Source organism: Suricata suricatta, chromosome 2 (assembly GCF_006229205.1).
Source record: "Suricata suricatta isolate VVHF042 chromosome 2, meerkat_22Aug2017_6uvM2_HiC, whole genome shotgun sequence".
Taxonomy (NCBI): Eukaryota; Metazoa; Chordata; class Mammalia; order Carnivora; family Herpestidae; genus Suricata; species Suricata suricatta.
The window spans coordinates 123,955,493-123,974,401 of NC_043701.1; the positions used below are offsets into that span (position 1 = coordinate 123,955,493).

The following is an 18,909-nucleotide window of genomic DNA, read 5'->3' on the forward strand; positions in this document are numbered from 1 at the left end:
GAGGTGCCAAAAAACTACGTCATCCAAGTGCCCCGTATTAAAACAAGAAGCAAGCAAGCAAAATTAAGGCAAAATAAATCCCTGGTGAACAAAATATCAGAATATTCAATAAAGTCAGGACCTGCAGCAGTGCCATACTGAACCATACTGAGCTTGAAGCAGAAAGAAAAGATCAGTGATCCTGTCTTTTAAAAGTTATTACTATTTATATTTCATGCCCAACGTGAGTGCCTTATTGCCTCAGCCTAGCCCTGGCCCAGGTCCACCTCCATTTGATATATTTCACTGTGCAAAAGGCTTTTTGCTGTCCTGAAATCACCATTAGAATGTTACTTCTGGCCCAGCGTTGATGACATGCTGCAGACAAGAAGAGCTAATTCAAAGCACTCTGTATAGACACATCAGATGTTTCCTACTTTCCCCCTTGCCATTAACCACAAGTACAGCCATTCCCAGACAAACACATAAACATTGGTCACCCACAGTCCTGAATTTTTAACAGAGCCTCAACCAAGCATTCAAAATGGGATGTATTCATGGTGTATCTGATTACATGTGCCTTCAGCATGAAACTAGACCTATCTTACCTAAATAGACACACAGAAACCATGGCTCTGATTAATGTTATCATTTAAAACACGTACTGCACCTCTCATAGGAGCTAACACCATTTGAGAAAAATCTGTGTGTGAAAATAATCTGTATTAATAAGTGAGTTCCAACTGAACAGAAAATATGCCCAGAAACTGTGGGGGTTAAGGGCAAGGTTCTGCATGCTGAAGTTCATTTTTTTAGGAGAAAGCATGCCATATAAAGGACCCAAGGCTCCTTTTTACTCTCAGAAAGTTCACTTGGATGTATCAGTTTTACTGAAAGTGAAAGCACTCATGTTTAGCTAAAGACTTAAGCTATCTGTTATGCATTAAAGAATTTACGAGGCACAATGGCATATTAGAGCTGGTGATAGATGGAGATTGCTGGTCTCCAGTGTCCACACAGAAAACCATACAAATTAGATGGAACTGGGGATAAATTTAAGGTAAGTTTGTCCTCAGCCATCATCGGCAGCCACGACAGCACTGTGGAGAGGGAAGGGACAGGCTCTGGAGTCTGACAGAACTAGCAGGAAAAGTTCAGTCCTGCTCTTTCCTAGCTGACTGACCTTGGCCCCTTTCTGTGCCTGTTTGCTCAACTGTGAAATGAGCCTACTTTGCAGGGTCACCACAAGAATGAAGTGGTGGACATCAGGCACAGGCTTGGCCTTGATTAAACTGTAGCTACTATTATCACCACTTCCAGGGCCACAAGCTTCATGATGTATTTGTAGGTTATCTGATCCTGAGACAGATCAATGTTGGAGGTTTTCAAGGAAAGAAAACATAAACTTTGTAATTATTTGTGTGTGGGGTGACTATGGGAGAGGGGTGGGGGCCCAGCTGTCCTGATGAAAGCCAGAGCCCACCCTCCTTGTCTCCATTTTTAGTGCCTAATTGTGAACATTTCATTCTTATAATAGTTTGGGAGAAAAACTGGGAGTGATATCCCTTTATTTTATTATTTTAGAGAGAGAAGAGCGTGTGAGGAGGAGAGAGGGAGAGAGAGGGAGAATCTTAAGCAGGCTCTATTCTCAGCATGGAGCCTGATGCAGGGCTCGATCCCATGATCCTGGGATCATGACCTGAGTCAAAATCAAGGCTCGGATGCTCATCCAACTGAGCTACCCAGGCACCCCCAGAATGATAGCCCTTTAACAAGAGTCCGTTTTCTTGCCAGAAAAGGGGAGGTGATCACAGTTCTGGTTGCTAGGTACAGTTTTGTTCTTGATATTTTAAAAGATACAGAAAAGAGCTTCAAAATTTCATCCAAAGTGGATAGAAAGTAGGTGGTGGGAAGAAAGGCTGCAAGAGAGTTGGAGTCATCCACTCCAGACAAGACCAGGTTTGGCGGATTCCAAATGTGTGAAGTGGTGCTGAGGCCATGGTGCCGCCTTCCCTTGTCATCCACAGAAGGACTCCCATGCTCAGTACATTTTCTCGGATGGATGATTTCCCTTCCCGAAGAAAAGAGGTCACCTAGATGACCTTGTGAGGCCCTTCCTAAGCCTTTGCACAAATACAGAAGAGCAAAGAGACAGCCGGCTCTCGGTGTGGGGGTGGGTTGCAGCTGCATCTGTTTAAAATGAGGCCGAGGTAGCTGGGTACAGAAGAAAGAGTGGGAGCTGGGACTCAGGCAGAGATGGGCTGGAATCTGTCTCTGAAACCCACTCTTGGGCAAGTTACGGAAGTGAGAGAACTCAGCTCTGTCCTCGCCTGTAGCGTGGAGATAATCTCTGCCTTCTAGGGTTCCTGAAAGGATTAACTGAAATAATGTTGGCAAGGCACCTAATAATTTGACTGGCACATATAAGCCTTTGATAAATTGGAGCTATTATTCCAGTTGGTTGAAAAATGGGTTGAAAGATTAGCACCCTTCTGCTCATAGTTATACCATGCTAGGAAAACTGCAAATTCTAGTGGGCAGAATAGTGGGAGCCACCATGGCTCCCAGGATTGACACTGCAAGCAGAGCCTGTCCATACCAGACAATGTTTGAGGGGACACCTATTAACCGCTGTGGTCCTCCGGGGCAGAGGACACTGAAGGCATCTTGGTGTAACTGTGGTTTCTCTCACTGTCACCAAAAGAATCACATGAATTATTTTAAAGAGATTCCGAATGCACTTCCAGGTATAAGGAATATATCACAACCCACTAATTTGTCATTCACACCAAGTACAGTACAAAACATCTGTCAAATAGCAGGTTTGTAAACCAAATGGATTGTCAGGAATTGTACCTAGGATTTTTTCCTTCACAAATGACACAAGCTAAAAATGGAAGTCATCGAGAAATTAACCAGCTCTTGCAAAGCAATGAAATACAGTGGCCAGAACCTTATATCAAGTAAAAGGAACTCCTGTCACTATCAGACTTGTCCACAAAATGCAATCCTTTGGTGTTACATCAATGTTGAATTGCATGATATTTAGCGTTTACAGATAGATGCTGGAGGCTGAAGCAGAACAGCTCTGGTGTTTGTTCTTTACCAGCAGTGCAGTCCGTGGCAGGACACCTGTAAGGCTGTGGAGAATCAGAGAGGACAGAGGAAATACAAGTGCGGCCCACGGAGAGCTGGGCCAGAAACATGGGAGTGTTTCCTAAAGTCCTTCTGTATCATTCAGAGAATCAAACTTGGCTTGGAAAACACATCCTGTTTCATCAAAGTGGGAACAGGTTACAGCTGATAGAAGCAAGCATTACAGACAAGAGAGCAGAACAATGCAGTCTGAACTGATGCTGTCACATGAAAGAGCAGCCTATTTTTGTTGGGCCTAAACAAACACAGGAATGACATGTGGTGAAGTGACTCCATCTACATCAGGAGCTGGACATGGCCCAGTGTGGATGTCTGTCAGCCTGAGATCTATGAAGGCCATCGTGCCATTAAATCAATCCTAAGCAGGAATCTCACATGACAGTGAAGCAGCCCTTCTATTACCCAAAGATAAGAGTTACATTGTGGGGCCCAAGTTAAAACTCGTTCTTTTCAACTGCACACATTCCAGTGGCAACACGTCACGAGTCGGTGAAACGGTCCAGAGCAGCTAAACCCAGAACCTCGGTAAGCTCTTCTCTAGGCCCATCATCTTCGGACAGCATTTTGGAAGTGAGGGTACGAAACGGCCACAGAAATCTTTCACATCCATCCGAACTTTGCTTAGAGTCATCATTTTATGATGCTTTCTTACAACCATAGATATTACAAATCCGACTGCATGGTCCTTAAATGGCACTTTATTATTATTGTTTGTGTGGAATAATTGGACAAAAGAAAAACCACAATATGGCAACTAATATAAGAATCAAGAACACCATGGAAAGAAGGGAAATGATAAAGCAGGATATTCAAGGAGAAGAAAAGTATCTACAACTCTGGAAATTAACCTCAAAAGTCCTCATTACCTAGTTACCTAGGGGACATTAACATTGATGTTTTTCTTCCCATAGGCCCCTTTCTGAGTCCCCACGAACAAGCTGGTCTACGTGGCTGATTCTCTCAGACTGTGAACTTCTCAGCAATAGGAGAAACCCTTTCAGCAGCTTATTGAGTTGTTCAGACCATGTGGATAAATGCCAATGAAAGTCTGCTCAGAGCCTTAGAGAGCTACTGGCTTGAAGAAATAGAGGTGCCAAGCACCTGGGTGGCTTAGTCGGTTGAGTGTCCGACTTCGGCTAGTGGGTTTGAGCCCTGCATCAGGCTCTATGCTCACAGCTCAGAGCCTGGAGCTTACTTTGGATTCTGTCTCCCTCTCTCCCTGTTCAACCCCACTTGTGGTTCATCTCTCTCTCTCTCTCTAAAATGAATAAGCGTTAAAAAAAATTAAAAAAATAAAAGGAACAGAGGTGCTTTCAGAAATGCTTATCTCAATACCAAGGAGCACCTTGCATGCTTGGAGTCTCTGCCTAAACAAATCCTGCAAGGTGACAGGAGGTTTGAGGTTAACAAGGGACAATTGATCCATGACACCTAAATTCTATACTTAAGATAAAACATGTTAATTTACAATTAGGAGGAAAGAAAATCTCCTCCTTATCTGGGTGTTGATAGCTTATAACGCATTCATCAAGAGAAAGACCTTACGTTATGGTGGCAAGAAGAAGTTGCTAAATATTTTAAGGCACTTTGACCACGTTCCTAGTCATATTAATGCCCTTCTAGATTTACTAGAAATTTCAGTTGATTTTTCCTTCTTCTGGAATTTTGCTTGATTTTTAATGTAAAATAGACTTCAGTGCTTCAGTTCATTTTGGAAATGTGCCTTGTAAAGGATTTCAGAGATATTTTTCTTTCTTTTTAAAAATGACCTTCAAATAAAAATAATAGACTTTTCAGATAACAAAGCCCAAAGCAAAAAAACATCAGACTGTACTAATATGGTCAGGAAAAGACCAAAAAGACCCTCTGAAGTGGGGTGGCCCAGTGCTAAAATAACTTACAACATTTTAGCAAAAGGTAAATAAAGTACCATTCAGGAAGCCTTCCATCAGAGCAGCCAGGGGAGGAGAGCACACCAGAAACTTCTAGCAATCATCCCAGTTTGAATAACACTGGTGGCTTCAAAGGAAGGACTTTCTGGGAGGGACCTAGCGTCAAGGCATACTGCTTTCCTTGATATCAGAAAACAATGACATTTTTTTTTCTTTTTTCTTAAACACAGGGCAGAACCCAACATATTTCAAGGCCATGTGACATGGGTTTTGTTGATCTATGAAGCTGCTGCAGGTTTGGGAAAGGAAATTGTACTTAGACTCAAATACACTGCACTGGTCTTGGTTTACCTGCCATATGCAAAACGCCTGTCTTTGTGATGATCGCCAAAAGTATCCCAAAGCCTGAGAGAAACGCTCACTTCATCAACAACATCCCGGGAACGCTCCAGGACCTGCAGGAGAGAGAGTGCAGTCCTGCTCAGTGTCATTCAGAGGCTCCTCAGGAGAAGGATGTCCAGGTCAGCACCCCTCAAGGTTCGCTGGACCCACTTGCCTTGAGTTTTTCTTTTGTTTTCTCTTGTGGTACTAAAAACATAAGCTTTCTTTTGCATGCACAAATTACCCTACTCCCTTTTAAAACCAACTGGCAATAGCAGGGATGAGCCCTTAGGAGTCTAAAGAAACTGTACGTCTTACCTCCTGGCACACTCGGTACTGGTCAATCGCCCACACGGTAGGCACGTGGGTGGCCAGCAGCTGATACTGTGTTAGCGTCGTATTACACGCTCTGGCACAGATCAAGCGTGTCTTCCCCACGGCGTTGTCTCCCACGACCACACACTTGATGGTTTCAACGTTGGGTCTTTCGTAGTCCATGTCAGTGTCCATTTATAAAACTCTGGAAGAAGAGAGTTACAGAGCAATCAGTGGTGAGAGGGGTTCAGGCTGTTTTCCCTTTGTCTGGGCACTTCTTCGGAGGTGCCCAAGCATAAGCAAGAAGTTTGGAAGTTCATACAAAGCCTGACTGAAACTCAGGTTTTCTATTTATGTCTCACACAAGTGCAAAAACACCGCCAGATTGTTATTTTGACCCCACGGTTTATGCTGGTTAACATGTTATTTTCTCCTTGGTTTTCTCTAAACATAACCTGCCTACTGAAAACCATCCAGGCAAGTGAGAGTGCTGGCACACATTTATAGCTCGCTAGCTACTCATGGCGACCCACTAAGGAGACCAGTCACCTGCAGGCTTAACCTTAGACACTGGGGCACGAGCCGCCTTGGCAATGTTAGCGCCCATGCTGTCTCAGTCTCCCAACGATCCTCTCTCTCGCTCCGAAAAGCAGTTTCCGGCATGTTCTATACCATCATGGCATCTTAGGGGAGGGTCAAAAGTGCAAGCACAGAGGATTAGCCTGCTTTAAAGATGAGTAAACTGTCCAACTGAATTTGACACATTAATAAAATTAATTTATATTTATTCATCTATTTTTATGAATCAAATTCATAAAAATAATATTCTTATGAGGGGCACCACAAAGCAAAGTGTTTTTTAAAATTCTCCTTCTCTCTGTATTTTCATCAAGAAATCTGGAGCATATGGTAAAGAATGATTCTACCAGGATGAGGAGCTAGTTTGGAATCTTTCTGAAACCATCAAGACAGGTTCAAGAGGGCTGCTGAGTGAGGGGTCAAAAGGAGAAGGAAAAGCTGCTGTGAGCTCTGCTTCCCGGGGGCAGGAGCCTCCATAAAAGGCAGAGCAGACTGCTTCCTGGAAACAGTGGGATGGCTGGCCAACCATGGGATTCTAAGATTTTAGTGAATTATAATTGCCCCTTTGAGGAAGAAGTCTATTTTTTTAAAATTTTGTTTTTAAAGTAGGCTTTACACCCAGTGCAGAGCCCAACAGTGGCCTTGAACTCAAGATCCTGAAATCAAGACCTGGGCTGAGATTACAGGTAACCTGCCTAATCAACCGAGCCACCCAGGCACTCTGAGGAGTTAAGAGGAGGAAACTGGTTTAAATGGTCATTTTTAATGCATCAATAATGGTTTTAATGGTCATAATAGTAAAGAAACTGCTCAGAGTAGGGCCTGATACATAATTAGGGCTCATTAAGTGTTTAATTCAACTGATCTGATAAAAATGATAATTTGGATAATATGAGATTAAGAGTATAGAGGGAGAGACAGACGAAGGAATATTAAATAGAATGAATGCTTCTTCCTGGTTAGGACCATCTGAACATGAGACCGTTTCCTGTAACGCCATCACAGGAGGTGTCGAACCCAGGACTGGAGACTATTTGGCAAGAATTGAGTGGAGTGATTCAAACAACAGATGTGTGTTGAGGTCAGGATCTGGTCTGTAGTTCATACACCATAGAGAGGCTTAAAATAGACAGATATCTGTGCGCCACCTGGCAAATGCAGATTCTGAAGGTCTGGGGTGGAGAAGGAGAGGTGTAAGAAAAACTCTAATTCTGATGGTCACCCATGGGTGGTGACTCCTTAAACTGATCTCTTCTAAATCTAGTCTAGGGTTTTATTAGTTACCTATTTATTAGTATAATGTGGCAAAAGCCTGACTTTGGCATCAGATCAGTGGTCCTGCCACACTTGCCAGAGAATATTTAGCCAAGTCTGGAGACTTTTTTTAAAATGGTTTATTGTCAAATTGGTTTCCATATAACACCCAGTGCTCTTCCCCACAAGTGCCCTCCTCCATTACCACATTTTTGGTTGTCACAATGGGGTTGGGGGAGATGCTTTGAAACACACTATAACACACGGCACAGCTCCCACAACATGGAGTAATGGGGCCCAACCATCACAATGCTGAGACTGAGAAATCCCCGCCTTAGAGGAGATGTGAGCTTGAATCCTACTCTCCCCATTTTCTGGCCATTTTATCATTGGGCAATGTGTTTGCACTTTCAGCCTCAGCTTCTGCATCTGTTAAGTGGGAACTACAGGACCAGCTCCTAAAGTAGTGAGGATTTGGTGAACTGACTGATGTGCCTGACACACTCATGACTCCCCGGATTGTAATCGTGGTGCTGAAGGTTAATGCCTTGAAGAGACAACAAAACAGGGGAAGCCCAGGGTTAGCTGCGAAATCATAAGCTTAATAACCATGAAGATCTACACAAAGGATGAATTTCAGTAGAGTAATTACAGAGTAATTCATTGAAAAACAACGAGCATAAATACAAGAGGGAGCAAAGCCGACGTTGTGTCAAGAAGGCAGGGACACTTTGGGTGGGAGTTGGACACAGCTAAGTGATAATAGAATTGGAAAGGTAGGTTAGAAATATTTTCCTGGGGCATTTGTAGCTTCTATAAGAAAAATGGTAACTCTTGTTATGAATAAGAAATTTGATACATTTCTGCTGACATTACTGTGGTGTATACATGCCGTGTCAAAAAACAGGATCCGCGTGGAGCCTCACAACTCTGGAAACTGAAGTATATTATTTTGATCATCCTAAGTGGTGGAAAATCTTACTCTTTTGCAAGTGAATTTTATTTTTTTAGATGGATAAAAGCCATGGAGAGCCAATCCTGGAAATTTGGGGAATGTTTAGATTTAGTCAAAATGAAATGGACACACAAAAATCACACATTTGGTTTTTTTTTCTCAGCTTGCAAACTAGCTTTGAGAGCAGTCCTCAAAAGGAATCCCCCAATAATTTGAATCGTGACAGCACCGGTGGAAGAGCTGTGTGGCTTTCACAGAAGACTACTTTGAAGGGGATGAAAGCTCTCCTGCTTTTATATTAAGGCTATGATTACAAACATATCATGACTTATTTATAGACACATCTCATGCACAGTCCTAAAAAGAACTTCTGTGTGAAAGGTGAGAATAACATCCATGGGTCCTCTAATCTCTAGCAATCTGCTCAAAACCCAAGTGACTGCCAAAGGTGCTAAACCCCGTAGAAAGGGGACAACATGGAAGGGAAGTGACAGGCAGGGCAGCATTAAACACTCATAGCCCAGCTCACTTGCCCAGGACATGGAATTTCCAGGAAAGGTATTCTGGATTTCCAAATACTGAATATCTTTTCTTCAGGATAAAAATTTGATTTTGTGGTTATCTAGAAATTATTTTAAGCATATGAAGTCACAGCCAAGGATGTAAACTCATGCTACACATGTATTGTAAACTGTTCATTCTTTACACATAAACAAATATTAAGTTATAATAATTATAAAAATATGCACTCATCCTTCTGTACTCGTTATGGGCTCTAATTTATTCATATCTAGCACTTGTATGGTTAAATGAGCTCTTAGACCATCTGGTTAATGACTATCTGGTTTCTGACTTTCATTTACCTAGAATGAGAGCAATAAATATTATTCATTTAACACTGTTAATAAATTTCACCACCATGAATCCTGCTGATCCATGCAGATACCCTTATACCTTTAGATACATATCTGAGGAGACAAAGAAAGTATAAAGGAAAAAGTTAGTGGGGTGCCTGGGTGGCTCAGTCAGTTAAGCGTCTGACTTCAGCTCAGGTCATGATCTCACGGTTCGTGGGCTCAAGTCCCGTGTTGGGCTCTCTGCTGACAGCTAGCTCAGAGCCAGGAGCCTGCTTCGGATTCTGTATCTCCCTTTCTCTCTGTCTCTCCCCTGCTGGTGCTGTCTCTCTCTGTCTCTCAAAAATAAATAAAAAAACAGAAAAAACAATTAAAAGAAAAAGCTAGAAAGGACTGACACAGGTAACCTGTTAACATGACAACTTTGTAATCTTATTCAAAACTGACTTTAATTTCATTTTATACTTTTTCTGAATCCTTGGGACATGGATGCTGATCATTAAATGATGAAGGATGTACCTGAACATTGTGGACGTCGGGAGCGGTTAAGTTTATTCAGAACTGGCCGGTGAACAAGAAAATGTGGCAGGTGGGACTTGGTGAGGAGGCCCGAGGTGGCAGCCCCCTGGGTCCTGGTACCCACCATTAACAGGGTGCTTAGAGACTATGGTCATGATCTCCTGGCTGTCGAAAGGCCCCGGTGCCCGTGCCATGATTACTGCCGCTTTCTGGACTTCAGGTCCCTCCTGAAGGTCCACATTCACTACCAGCTCAGCCTTCTTGTCATGTCCACAGGGTGACACACCCCACACTCTAGCCTTACAGTTCCTCCACCTCTCCCTCCCCACACTCTACTTGAGCTGTTCATGCTTTTGGCCATGCGCTGCATGCTGTTCTCATCCAGAAATATTTTGCCCCTGAAATCTCGAGTTTCAAAATCCTACTCTCAAAGTAAAACTCCTATCTTTAGAGCCTGTGCTCGGTGAAACATGGGCATGGCAGCAACTCCCAACTCTTTCCCTTCCTTAGAATCTGAGCTAGATTCTTGTGACGGCATGGCCCAATCCTAAAGAATATGGTGGTGGTGCTGGGTGAGTTCCGGAGTCGGGGTCTCCAGAAGGCCTGCAGCTCCACCCTCATGCTGTTGGAATGCTGCCTGGGGCTGTCCTCTGAGGAAGCTGGCCTACCCCCGCAGAACATGAGAGCTCCCAGTGAGAGTAACTGAGGCAGCCCTGCTGATGCCGTCAAGTGTGAGGCTACCCGAATCCCCGAGCCCAGGCAACTCTCCGACTGAATGAAACTTGAGTGAGCCCAGGTAAGAAATCACCTAGCCAACCTACAGAATCAGGAGAAAGTATAGATTATTGTTGTAAATCACCAAGTTTTGGGGTGATTTGTTATAATGAGTGGGGGGTGGGGAGAGAGACACACACAGAATCCAAAGTAGGGTACAGGTTCTGAGCTGTCAGCACAGAGCCCGATGTGGGGCTCAAATTCATGAACTGTGAGATCACGACCTGAGCTGAAGTTGGACAGTTAACTGACTGAGCCACCTGGGCACCCCTGGATGATCTTTTCTACCTAGTGTTGATGGATCATGCCAACTTTCTCCTCACTGTCATTCTCAGTATCTTGTATTGTGTGTGTGGTAGGCAGAGTAATAATAATAATAATAATAATCCCTCAGAGATGTTCATGTCCTAATCTCTGGGATCTGTGAATATGTTCTGGTACATGGCATGGGGCAAATAGGGTAGCATATGGAATGAAGGTTGCTCATCAGCTGACTTTACTATAAGGAGCTCATCCTGGATCATCTGGGGAGGCCCAATGCAATCTCGCAGGTTTTTTCATACAGAAAAAGGAGGCGGGAGATCAGAGTCAGAGAGATCTGTGAAGATGCTATACTGCTGGCTTTGAAGACTGAGGCAAGGGCCATAAACCAAGGAGTGCATGTGACCTTGAGAAACTGAAAAGGGAAGAAGACAAATTTTTCTCCTAGAGCCTCCAGAAGGAACACAGCCTACCAACATCTTAATTTTAGCCCAATGAAACCCATTTCAGATTTTTAACCTCCAGAACTGTAAGATTATACATTTGTTTCGTTTTAAGCCACTAAATTTTTGGTAACTTCTTACAGCAGTGATAACACGCTTTTACCAGACAGAATGGTTTCCTAAGTTCTAAATGTTTGCTGCTTGAGCCCCTTTACATATACCATTCCTTCAGCCAACCCTCTACCACTCTTGTCTTCAAGAATTTAGAAATTCTATTCATTTCTAAAACCTTATTCAGATATTACCTCCTCTAAAAAGCTTTCCTAATTGCCCTGCCTCCACACAGACTGATTTACTTTCTCTGCTGTATCCTAAATGGTTCCAGGAGAATGAATTACAAACAAAAATACACATATACCTCCATTTTTCCTATATTAGCAAGTGATAGGATGGTGGTTTGTGAACTTTTTATTTTTCCTGTAGCTACACCTTCAATGTGCACATTTAATGCCCTTAATGAATTATCAAGTGTTTTTAGGGCATTATTGTGTGCCAAAGGGCTTGGAATATAAGAGTACACCATGCCCCACTTCTGTAAAGCTTTCTTTGACTATCCACTTTGGTCTACCTGTCTCCCAACTTGTGACTCTCATCTGGGGGCAACCATGAGCCGAATAGTGACAGAGCCGAACCTGAACTTAGCTGCCTTCATCTCCTTTTCAAATCATTTATCTTCCCAATGGTGGTACTTTCTCCCCACTTTCCTTCCTTAAGATGATGGCCTTGCTGGTGTCCTGTTCCTCTTTTAAGACACAGGCTCTTAGGAAGTGTCAGACACATTCACTATGGCTCAATGACCATCAGAGTCCTGTCTTCATAATTCAATAATTCAGAGGCACTCAAGATATTCTTGCTTGCTCTGGATAGGTGCACTTTAGTACAGAGCCACTCTTTTTTGTTAATGTTTATTTTTGAAAGAGAGAGAGAGAGAGAGAGAGAGAGAGAGAGAGAGAGAAAGTAAATGGGGGAGGGGTGGGGCAGACAGTAAGGCAGACAAAGCAGGCCTTTGCTCCTGCCTCCACACAGACTGATTTACTTTCTCCGCTGTATCCTAAATGGTTCCAGGAGAATGAATTGCAAACACAAATACACATATACCTCCATTTTTCCTGATGCGGGGCTTGAGCCCCTGAACTGTGAGATCATGACCTGAGCTGAAGTCAGATGCTTAACTGACTGTGCCACCCAGGTGCCCCAGTACAGAGTCACTGTTTAAGTCCAGGTGAGTGTGTGACTCTCTTTGACTATGACAAATTCAGATATTATGGAAGGTAGACAGGACAGGTTTATCATTTGTCTGGGACATCTTACTAAAGCATCTTCTAATTGCTCCAAATCACCCACCATTGGAATATTCCACTGCTTCCCATCACCTGTGTTGGGTTTCTTGTTCTGTCTGCTCTTTGGATCAAAGCGTGGGGAGCACTCTGCTGAAAGACAATACTCAAAGGCCCACAGAAGGGCCTCGGTACTTCCAGTTTCATTCAGCTCTTCATAGACAGTGTGACCACTGCTATCACCCAGACACTACATTTTCTTGTCCTTTAGAAAAGCGTATAATCTGAACTTTAAGAAACAATTTAACTTGGTCATTAAAAAAATAGCAGTGGAACAAATTTTTGTGCATTGTAAGAGTTAGCTCAGAAAGAAAAACTGGGAATTTTATATTATTGATGGAAACAAAAGAGAAATGTTAAGAGTTGTGTAATAACTGTAGCCAACAGCCAAGTTTCAGCTGTGCAGATTTCATTATCCTGAGCTCTTAATCACCAGTCCTAGGCAGTCAGGAGCTGCTCTGTGCATAATATAAACATCTCAGCTGTAATGGAGAGTGGGTCCAGATTTGGGGAAGACACAGTCAGGGCTGGGCTGCGCTTCCCTAAAGCAAAAGTTTACAGAAATATGTCTCCAGGATAAAATTGCCTTTCATCATTCAAATCAACAATGTTGTGTTTCTTTTCAACTGAAAGTTCTGATTAAAACGGAAAGGGAAAGACTTTAAGTAACAGAAAGGATAGTGCATAAAGCTCAGGAATACAGATAATACAGAAACACTTTTAAAAACATCCACTCTTTCTCCTCATGAGAGCCCTGTGATATGGAGACATCCACAAGATCATGCTCCCCATTTGAAAAAAACAACTCAATGCCAGTGGGGAATGTTAGCCAGGATTGGAAATAAACTTGCTCTCTATCCACTGCCCTTAATAAATTCTTCCCCAGTTTAAAAATAAGGAATAAATATCTTAGCTTAAAAGAGGCATTAAAAATCCAGGCTAGATTTCAAGACTACCATAAGTAAGCTATGTACTACATTCTAGACATTCTGGTTGATTTTGTCTACAAATATGCCAGGTAAACTCTCCTTTGGTGACTTTGCTTTTGTTACTCTACTCAGACATCTTTTCTCATGCCCCTGATCCACCACTGCACCTTTAGGACTCAGACAGTCTTAATTAGTTAAAGAAATAATAGGCTGAGCACTTAGTGAGTGGCAGGCCTACGGTACAGGCATACAGTGGAAACCAACCAGTTGCTATTCTTGCTCTAGTGGACCTCATAGTCAGGTGGGGAAAAACAGGTAGTTGTAATCATAAACTTGATTTAAGTTATTTGAGGAACAAAAGGGTGTTATGAGAACATGATGGGTGAGAACCCTGCAGGAAAGACGAGGGAGGTCTCTGTGAGGAGGGTCCATGTTCTGGCTACCTGAAGAATGAGCAGGGCCCAGTCATGAGGAGGGAGAGGAAGCAGGCCCGCTAGAGCTGGGGGCAGGGGAACAGTGAGAGGAAGGTCGGAAAGGAGGCAGGGGCCACATCACACACAGCTTGTTAGGCTATAACAGGGAACCTGAATTTTATTCTAAATACAGTGGGAAGACACTGACATGTTGCAGGCAGAGGAATAACAGGCTCTGATTGTTTTTTAAAAACATCACTTATAGGGCACCTGGGTGGCTCAGTTAAGGTCCAGGTTATGATCTCATGGTTTGTGAGTATGAGCCCCTCTTTGGGCTCCATGTTGACAGCGTGGAACCTGCTTGGGATTCTCCCCCTCTCTCTGTCCCTCTCCCACTTGTGCAGATGCATGCTCTCTCTCTCTCTCTCCAAAAAAAAAATCCACTTAAAAATGATTAAAATAAAAAAGTATTACTGAGACTGCTGTGTGGAGAACATACTGTGGGGAGCAGAAGGACCAGTTAGGATGCTCCGTTCTCCGGGGAGGAGGACGGAGGCCTGGGCCAGGAACTGGTAGAGAGAGCAAAGTAGACAGACACAAGTTACATTTTAGAAGAAGGTGCACTTCAAACACTCTCCTTTATACCACCTCCTAGGGTACTCGACAAGTTCTCATTTGTCATATTGGCAATTACGATTATAATGTATGTAGTTGCTTCCGTCTCACCAAGATTATATGTTTTAGACAGCAGAGACTGTTATTCACCTTTAAATCCTCAAGTCTTTCCAATGCTTTGGCCATATGTGGCTTTCGATAAATATTTGTTCAATGGGATATAAAAGTTCAGCCATTCGCCTTCCTCAGGAAGCCCTCCACCTGGATCTGCCTGCAGACTTGCACTCGGCTATCTCTGGTGACTGATCACTCAGCCCATGGACTTGAGAGCGGCAGCATGTGGCTAAGCCTGCAGTCAGTGAGAGGAACACCGTGAGGGACATCTGTGTGGCCCATCATGAGAGTGGTATTTGACAGATGGCATCACACCAGCCATGGCTCTCCATCAGGAAGAGCATCAGTAAACCATGGGAACCACCAGGGACCAAGAACTGGGCCCCCCCAAATAAGACACGGGGCAGGAGGGAGCCCCAATAAAGGCATGCTGGAGCTTAGGGCTGAATTTGATTTAGAAAAAAAAAAGGAATGTGATCATTTATCACATTATAGTGGCTAGAGCCAATTTATGAATCTTAATAATATTCACATATAAGTGTCTCATAAAACTCCCATCAACTTTTGGACTTTAACATCCCCATTCAAGGGATTTCTAATGTTTTTAGTAAGTTACTAATTGGCTGGGAAAGAAGGGGAGAATGGAGGAGGCACATGTACCTATGGAGAGCGATTTATAATGGAAAGTGAATCTTGAATGAGCAAATTCAATCTGTGCCTAAACGATATCACAAGAGGCAATCAGTTGGATTTGAAGGCAAGACAGCATTGGAAGAATACATGCCTTGGATTCCCCACTACACAGTCTCACCGAAATTAGCTTTATTCCACACAGAGAGCAGACACCACAATAGTACCAGAATAAGAAAAAGGAGTAATCATACTCCAGATATTGGAAGGATTTCTGCCAAATTCACTTCCATGAAGCCAAGTGAGAAAGCCACCTAAGACCAGCAGACTGCCCATCTCCACAGGGAAGAGAGCTGGGCTGAGAGGTCTGCAGGATGTCTTTGCCGTAGATGCCCACGGTCTGGGGTAATGAGAACTGTTCTGCCTTGGGACCGAGGTGGCAGAAGCAAGCTGTGGAACCACTGGAAAGTCACGAGAAGACTGGCATCCTGTCCTGGGGAGGAGTAGTCCCAGTGAGGGCTGCTTGCTGAGGATGGACCAGGTAGACAGCAACAATCATGAAAAAGATGAATTTTATTTTGTTTTTCTTCCCCCATCCTGCTCCACCAGGCTGTTTAGGTTTTGACACTGCCACCAAAGTGATTGATCTTGTTAATGTGAGAAGGGTGGGGGGAGGGGTGCAACCTCTAGGACTGACTTATTTTCAGTGGTGCCATTCCTCACTAGTGTTCTTCAAAAAAATTTTTAATAACAATTTTTAATGTCTATCTATTTTTGAGAGAGAAACAGTGAGACAGAACATGAGTGGGGTAGGGGTAGAGAATGAGAGGGAGACACAGAATCTGAAGCAGGCTCCAGGCTCTGAGCAGTCAGCACTGAGCCTGATGTGGGGCTTGAACTCATGAACCACAAGATCAGACCTGGGCTGAATTCCGATGCTCAACTGACTGAGCCACCCAGGTGCCCCCTCATCAGTGGTCTTCTTACCCCTCACAGATGTCTGAATAGCTTTGCTTGTCCACTTTGGAACTGAGTGGGTTCCTGAGTCACAATGGAGCCCTACCTTGATTTCCAACAGAGCCTAGATTAACTAAGAATTTGGAATATACTTCAATCCTTAGGCAGAAGAATCATTTTCTATGTGGATGTAGTAAACAGAGACCAGTTAACATATGGTCTATTAAAAACCCTGACATGAAGGGAAGTAGATATGCTGTAAGAAACAGCAAAAGAAGGGGTGCCTGGGTAGCTCAGTTGGTTGTGTCCAGTTCTTGATTTCAGTTCAGGTCATGATCCTGCAGTTTGTGAGACAGAGCCCTGCATCAGGCTCTGTGCTGACAGTGTGGAGCCTGCTTGGGATTCTCTCTTTCCCCTTCCCCGCTCATTTTTTTTCTCTCTCTCTCAAAATAAATAAATAAACTTAAAAAACAAGAAACAGCAGAAGGATAAAAATTTTTAAATATCTGAACCATGTAATTGATCACTCAAAAGAAGATAATGCAGGTATACAAACTAATAACACATGAAGCTTTAAGGAGGCATAAGACAAGTAATGACCATGTATAAGTGAAATACAAGAGAACCAAATTAAAAAACCATACTGGCAACAGTAAAGAGCTTTGAAAATGTAGTAAAATGGATTTGTGAGGTACAAGCCAGACATGAGAAACTCTATGTATAGAAGAAAGGCCACCTACAAATGATGTAACAGAAAATAATAAAGAGGCTGACCGTTGACAGGCAATCGTCTGGATACTATGGCTTCTTGAGGAACTAAAGGAGCAAAGTTTGATTTAACAGAATAAAACTTTCTTGATACAAAAAGGAGAAGAATGAAAAAAGTAAAGAAGATTCTAAATCTATTTTCAGTAAAAGGTTTAGATATTAGTGGCAAAAAAATGTATAATAATCCTACAAATATTTTAGCAAAACATCTTCTAAAACTAATGGCCAAAGACATTTCTTTCTAGAAGGGAATAATAATATGGATGACCACACACTTCACCAATAAGCTATTCTAAGACAGTAGAAAAACACATAGAGAGCCTTGAATGGAATAGGACATAATAACAAGTTTCTGAATCTGGTCAAATTGTTATTTATATAAAGGGAACCATAAAGCTATTTTTAGGTCTAAAAGACTCAGGGAGCAAAAACTCAGATTTCCTTGAATTAAACTGCTCAAGGATACTTGACAAAACACTCAGAGATAATTCAAGATTAAAAACTAAAGCAAACAAACAAACAAAAAACAGCTATTTCCACTTAAAAGGACTGTGGAAACCAAAACCAACTGAAAATATAAAACTAACCTACATAGTTAGTTTGACTTTGATTTCAAAATTAGATAAAAAAATTATCTGTAAAAGATAATTTAAGCGGTAAAAAAAAAGGCAATTCATAGTAAAAATATAACAGTAATAATGAACCTTTACAGGCCAAAAAGCATACTCTAAAAATGAAGACAAATTCTATAAGGAGAAATTAATATAAGTTATCAACACGTATGAGATGAAGAATCAGAATCAACATCAGATTAAGAAAGCAAAAGTGAAAAACAACACAGGGAGAGCTTGAACAGCATAAAAAGAAGTGATGAATGAGGGTGCCTGGAGGGCTCAGTTGGTTAAACTTCAGACTTTGGTTCAGGTCAGGTTTCACAGTTTGTGAGTTAGAGCCCTACATCAGGCTCTCTGCTGTCAGCATGGAGCCTGCTTCTGATTCTCTGTCTTCCTCTCTTCTTGCCCCTTCTTCGTTTGTGTGTGTGCATGCGTGCACGTGCTCTCTCTCTTTCTCTCTCTCAAAAATAAATAAACGTTTAAAAAGTGAGAAGTGAATAGATACCTCATATTTTAAAAACTCCATGATAAGAGAGTACACTATCTTTTCAGGTATTCTTGGCACATTTACAGAAGTTGACTAACCCACCAGAAGGATAACCCACCCCCTCGACAAAGCATAAGTTGTATAAACCAAATTCCCTAGCCACACACACAAATAAATAAATAAATTTAGAAGGACTGGTTTTATTGACAGCAGCAACAACAAAAAACTCAACCATTTGGAAATTTAAAAAAATATGTTCTGATATATCCATCTAAGGAAATGACTTTGTAAAAAGAAAATATTTTAAAACCAAATATATTTATCACATCTTTATCAAAAATAAGAAAAAAGGAAAACCACCCAGATCTATGACAAGGGAGGGAATCATTAAAGCACTTGCTTATCTGATCTTGGGCCAATCACTTAATCTCTCTAAACTTCTATTTCCATATCTGTAAACTGGGGATAGTTGCCTCCCCCAATGGGTTGTTTTAAAGATTAAATTAGATAATACTTGTAAGGTATTTTGATCACTAAGCCTGCCATCAAGAGACTATCCAAGAAGACTTATCTACTAAGACTGTCATTATTTAAATCATGTTTATGTTGAGTTTGCATTAATA

The 18,909-nt window shown here is 42.3% G+C and overlaps 1 protein-coding gene across 5 annotated transcripts in view; it reads right to left on the bottom strand.

Moving 5' to 3' along the window:
* The window catches only part of RHOBTB1 (Rho related BTB domain containing 1), a 122,506-nt gene that overhangs the window by 32,878 nt on the left and 70,719 nt on the right, over positions 1 to 18,909 (bottom strand). For all 5 annotated transcript variants that reach the window (XM_029931729.1, XM_029931728.1, XM_029931730.1 and 2 more), the window contains 2 exons: positions 5,727 to 5,928; positions 5,379 to 5,482 (listed from right to left, as the gene is read on the bottom strand). In XM_029931729.1, the coding sequence (XP_029787589.1) occupies positions 5,379 to 5,482; positions 5,727 to 5,918 (296 nt within the window). In that variant the 5' untranslated portion in view covers positions 5,919 to 5,928. The remainder of the gene's footprint in view (positions 1 to 5,378; positions 5,483 to 5,726; positions 5,929 to 18,909) is intronic.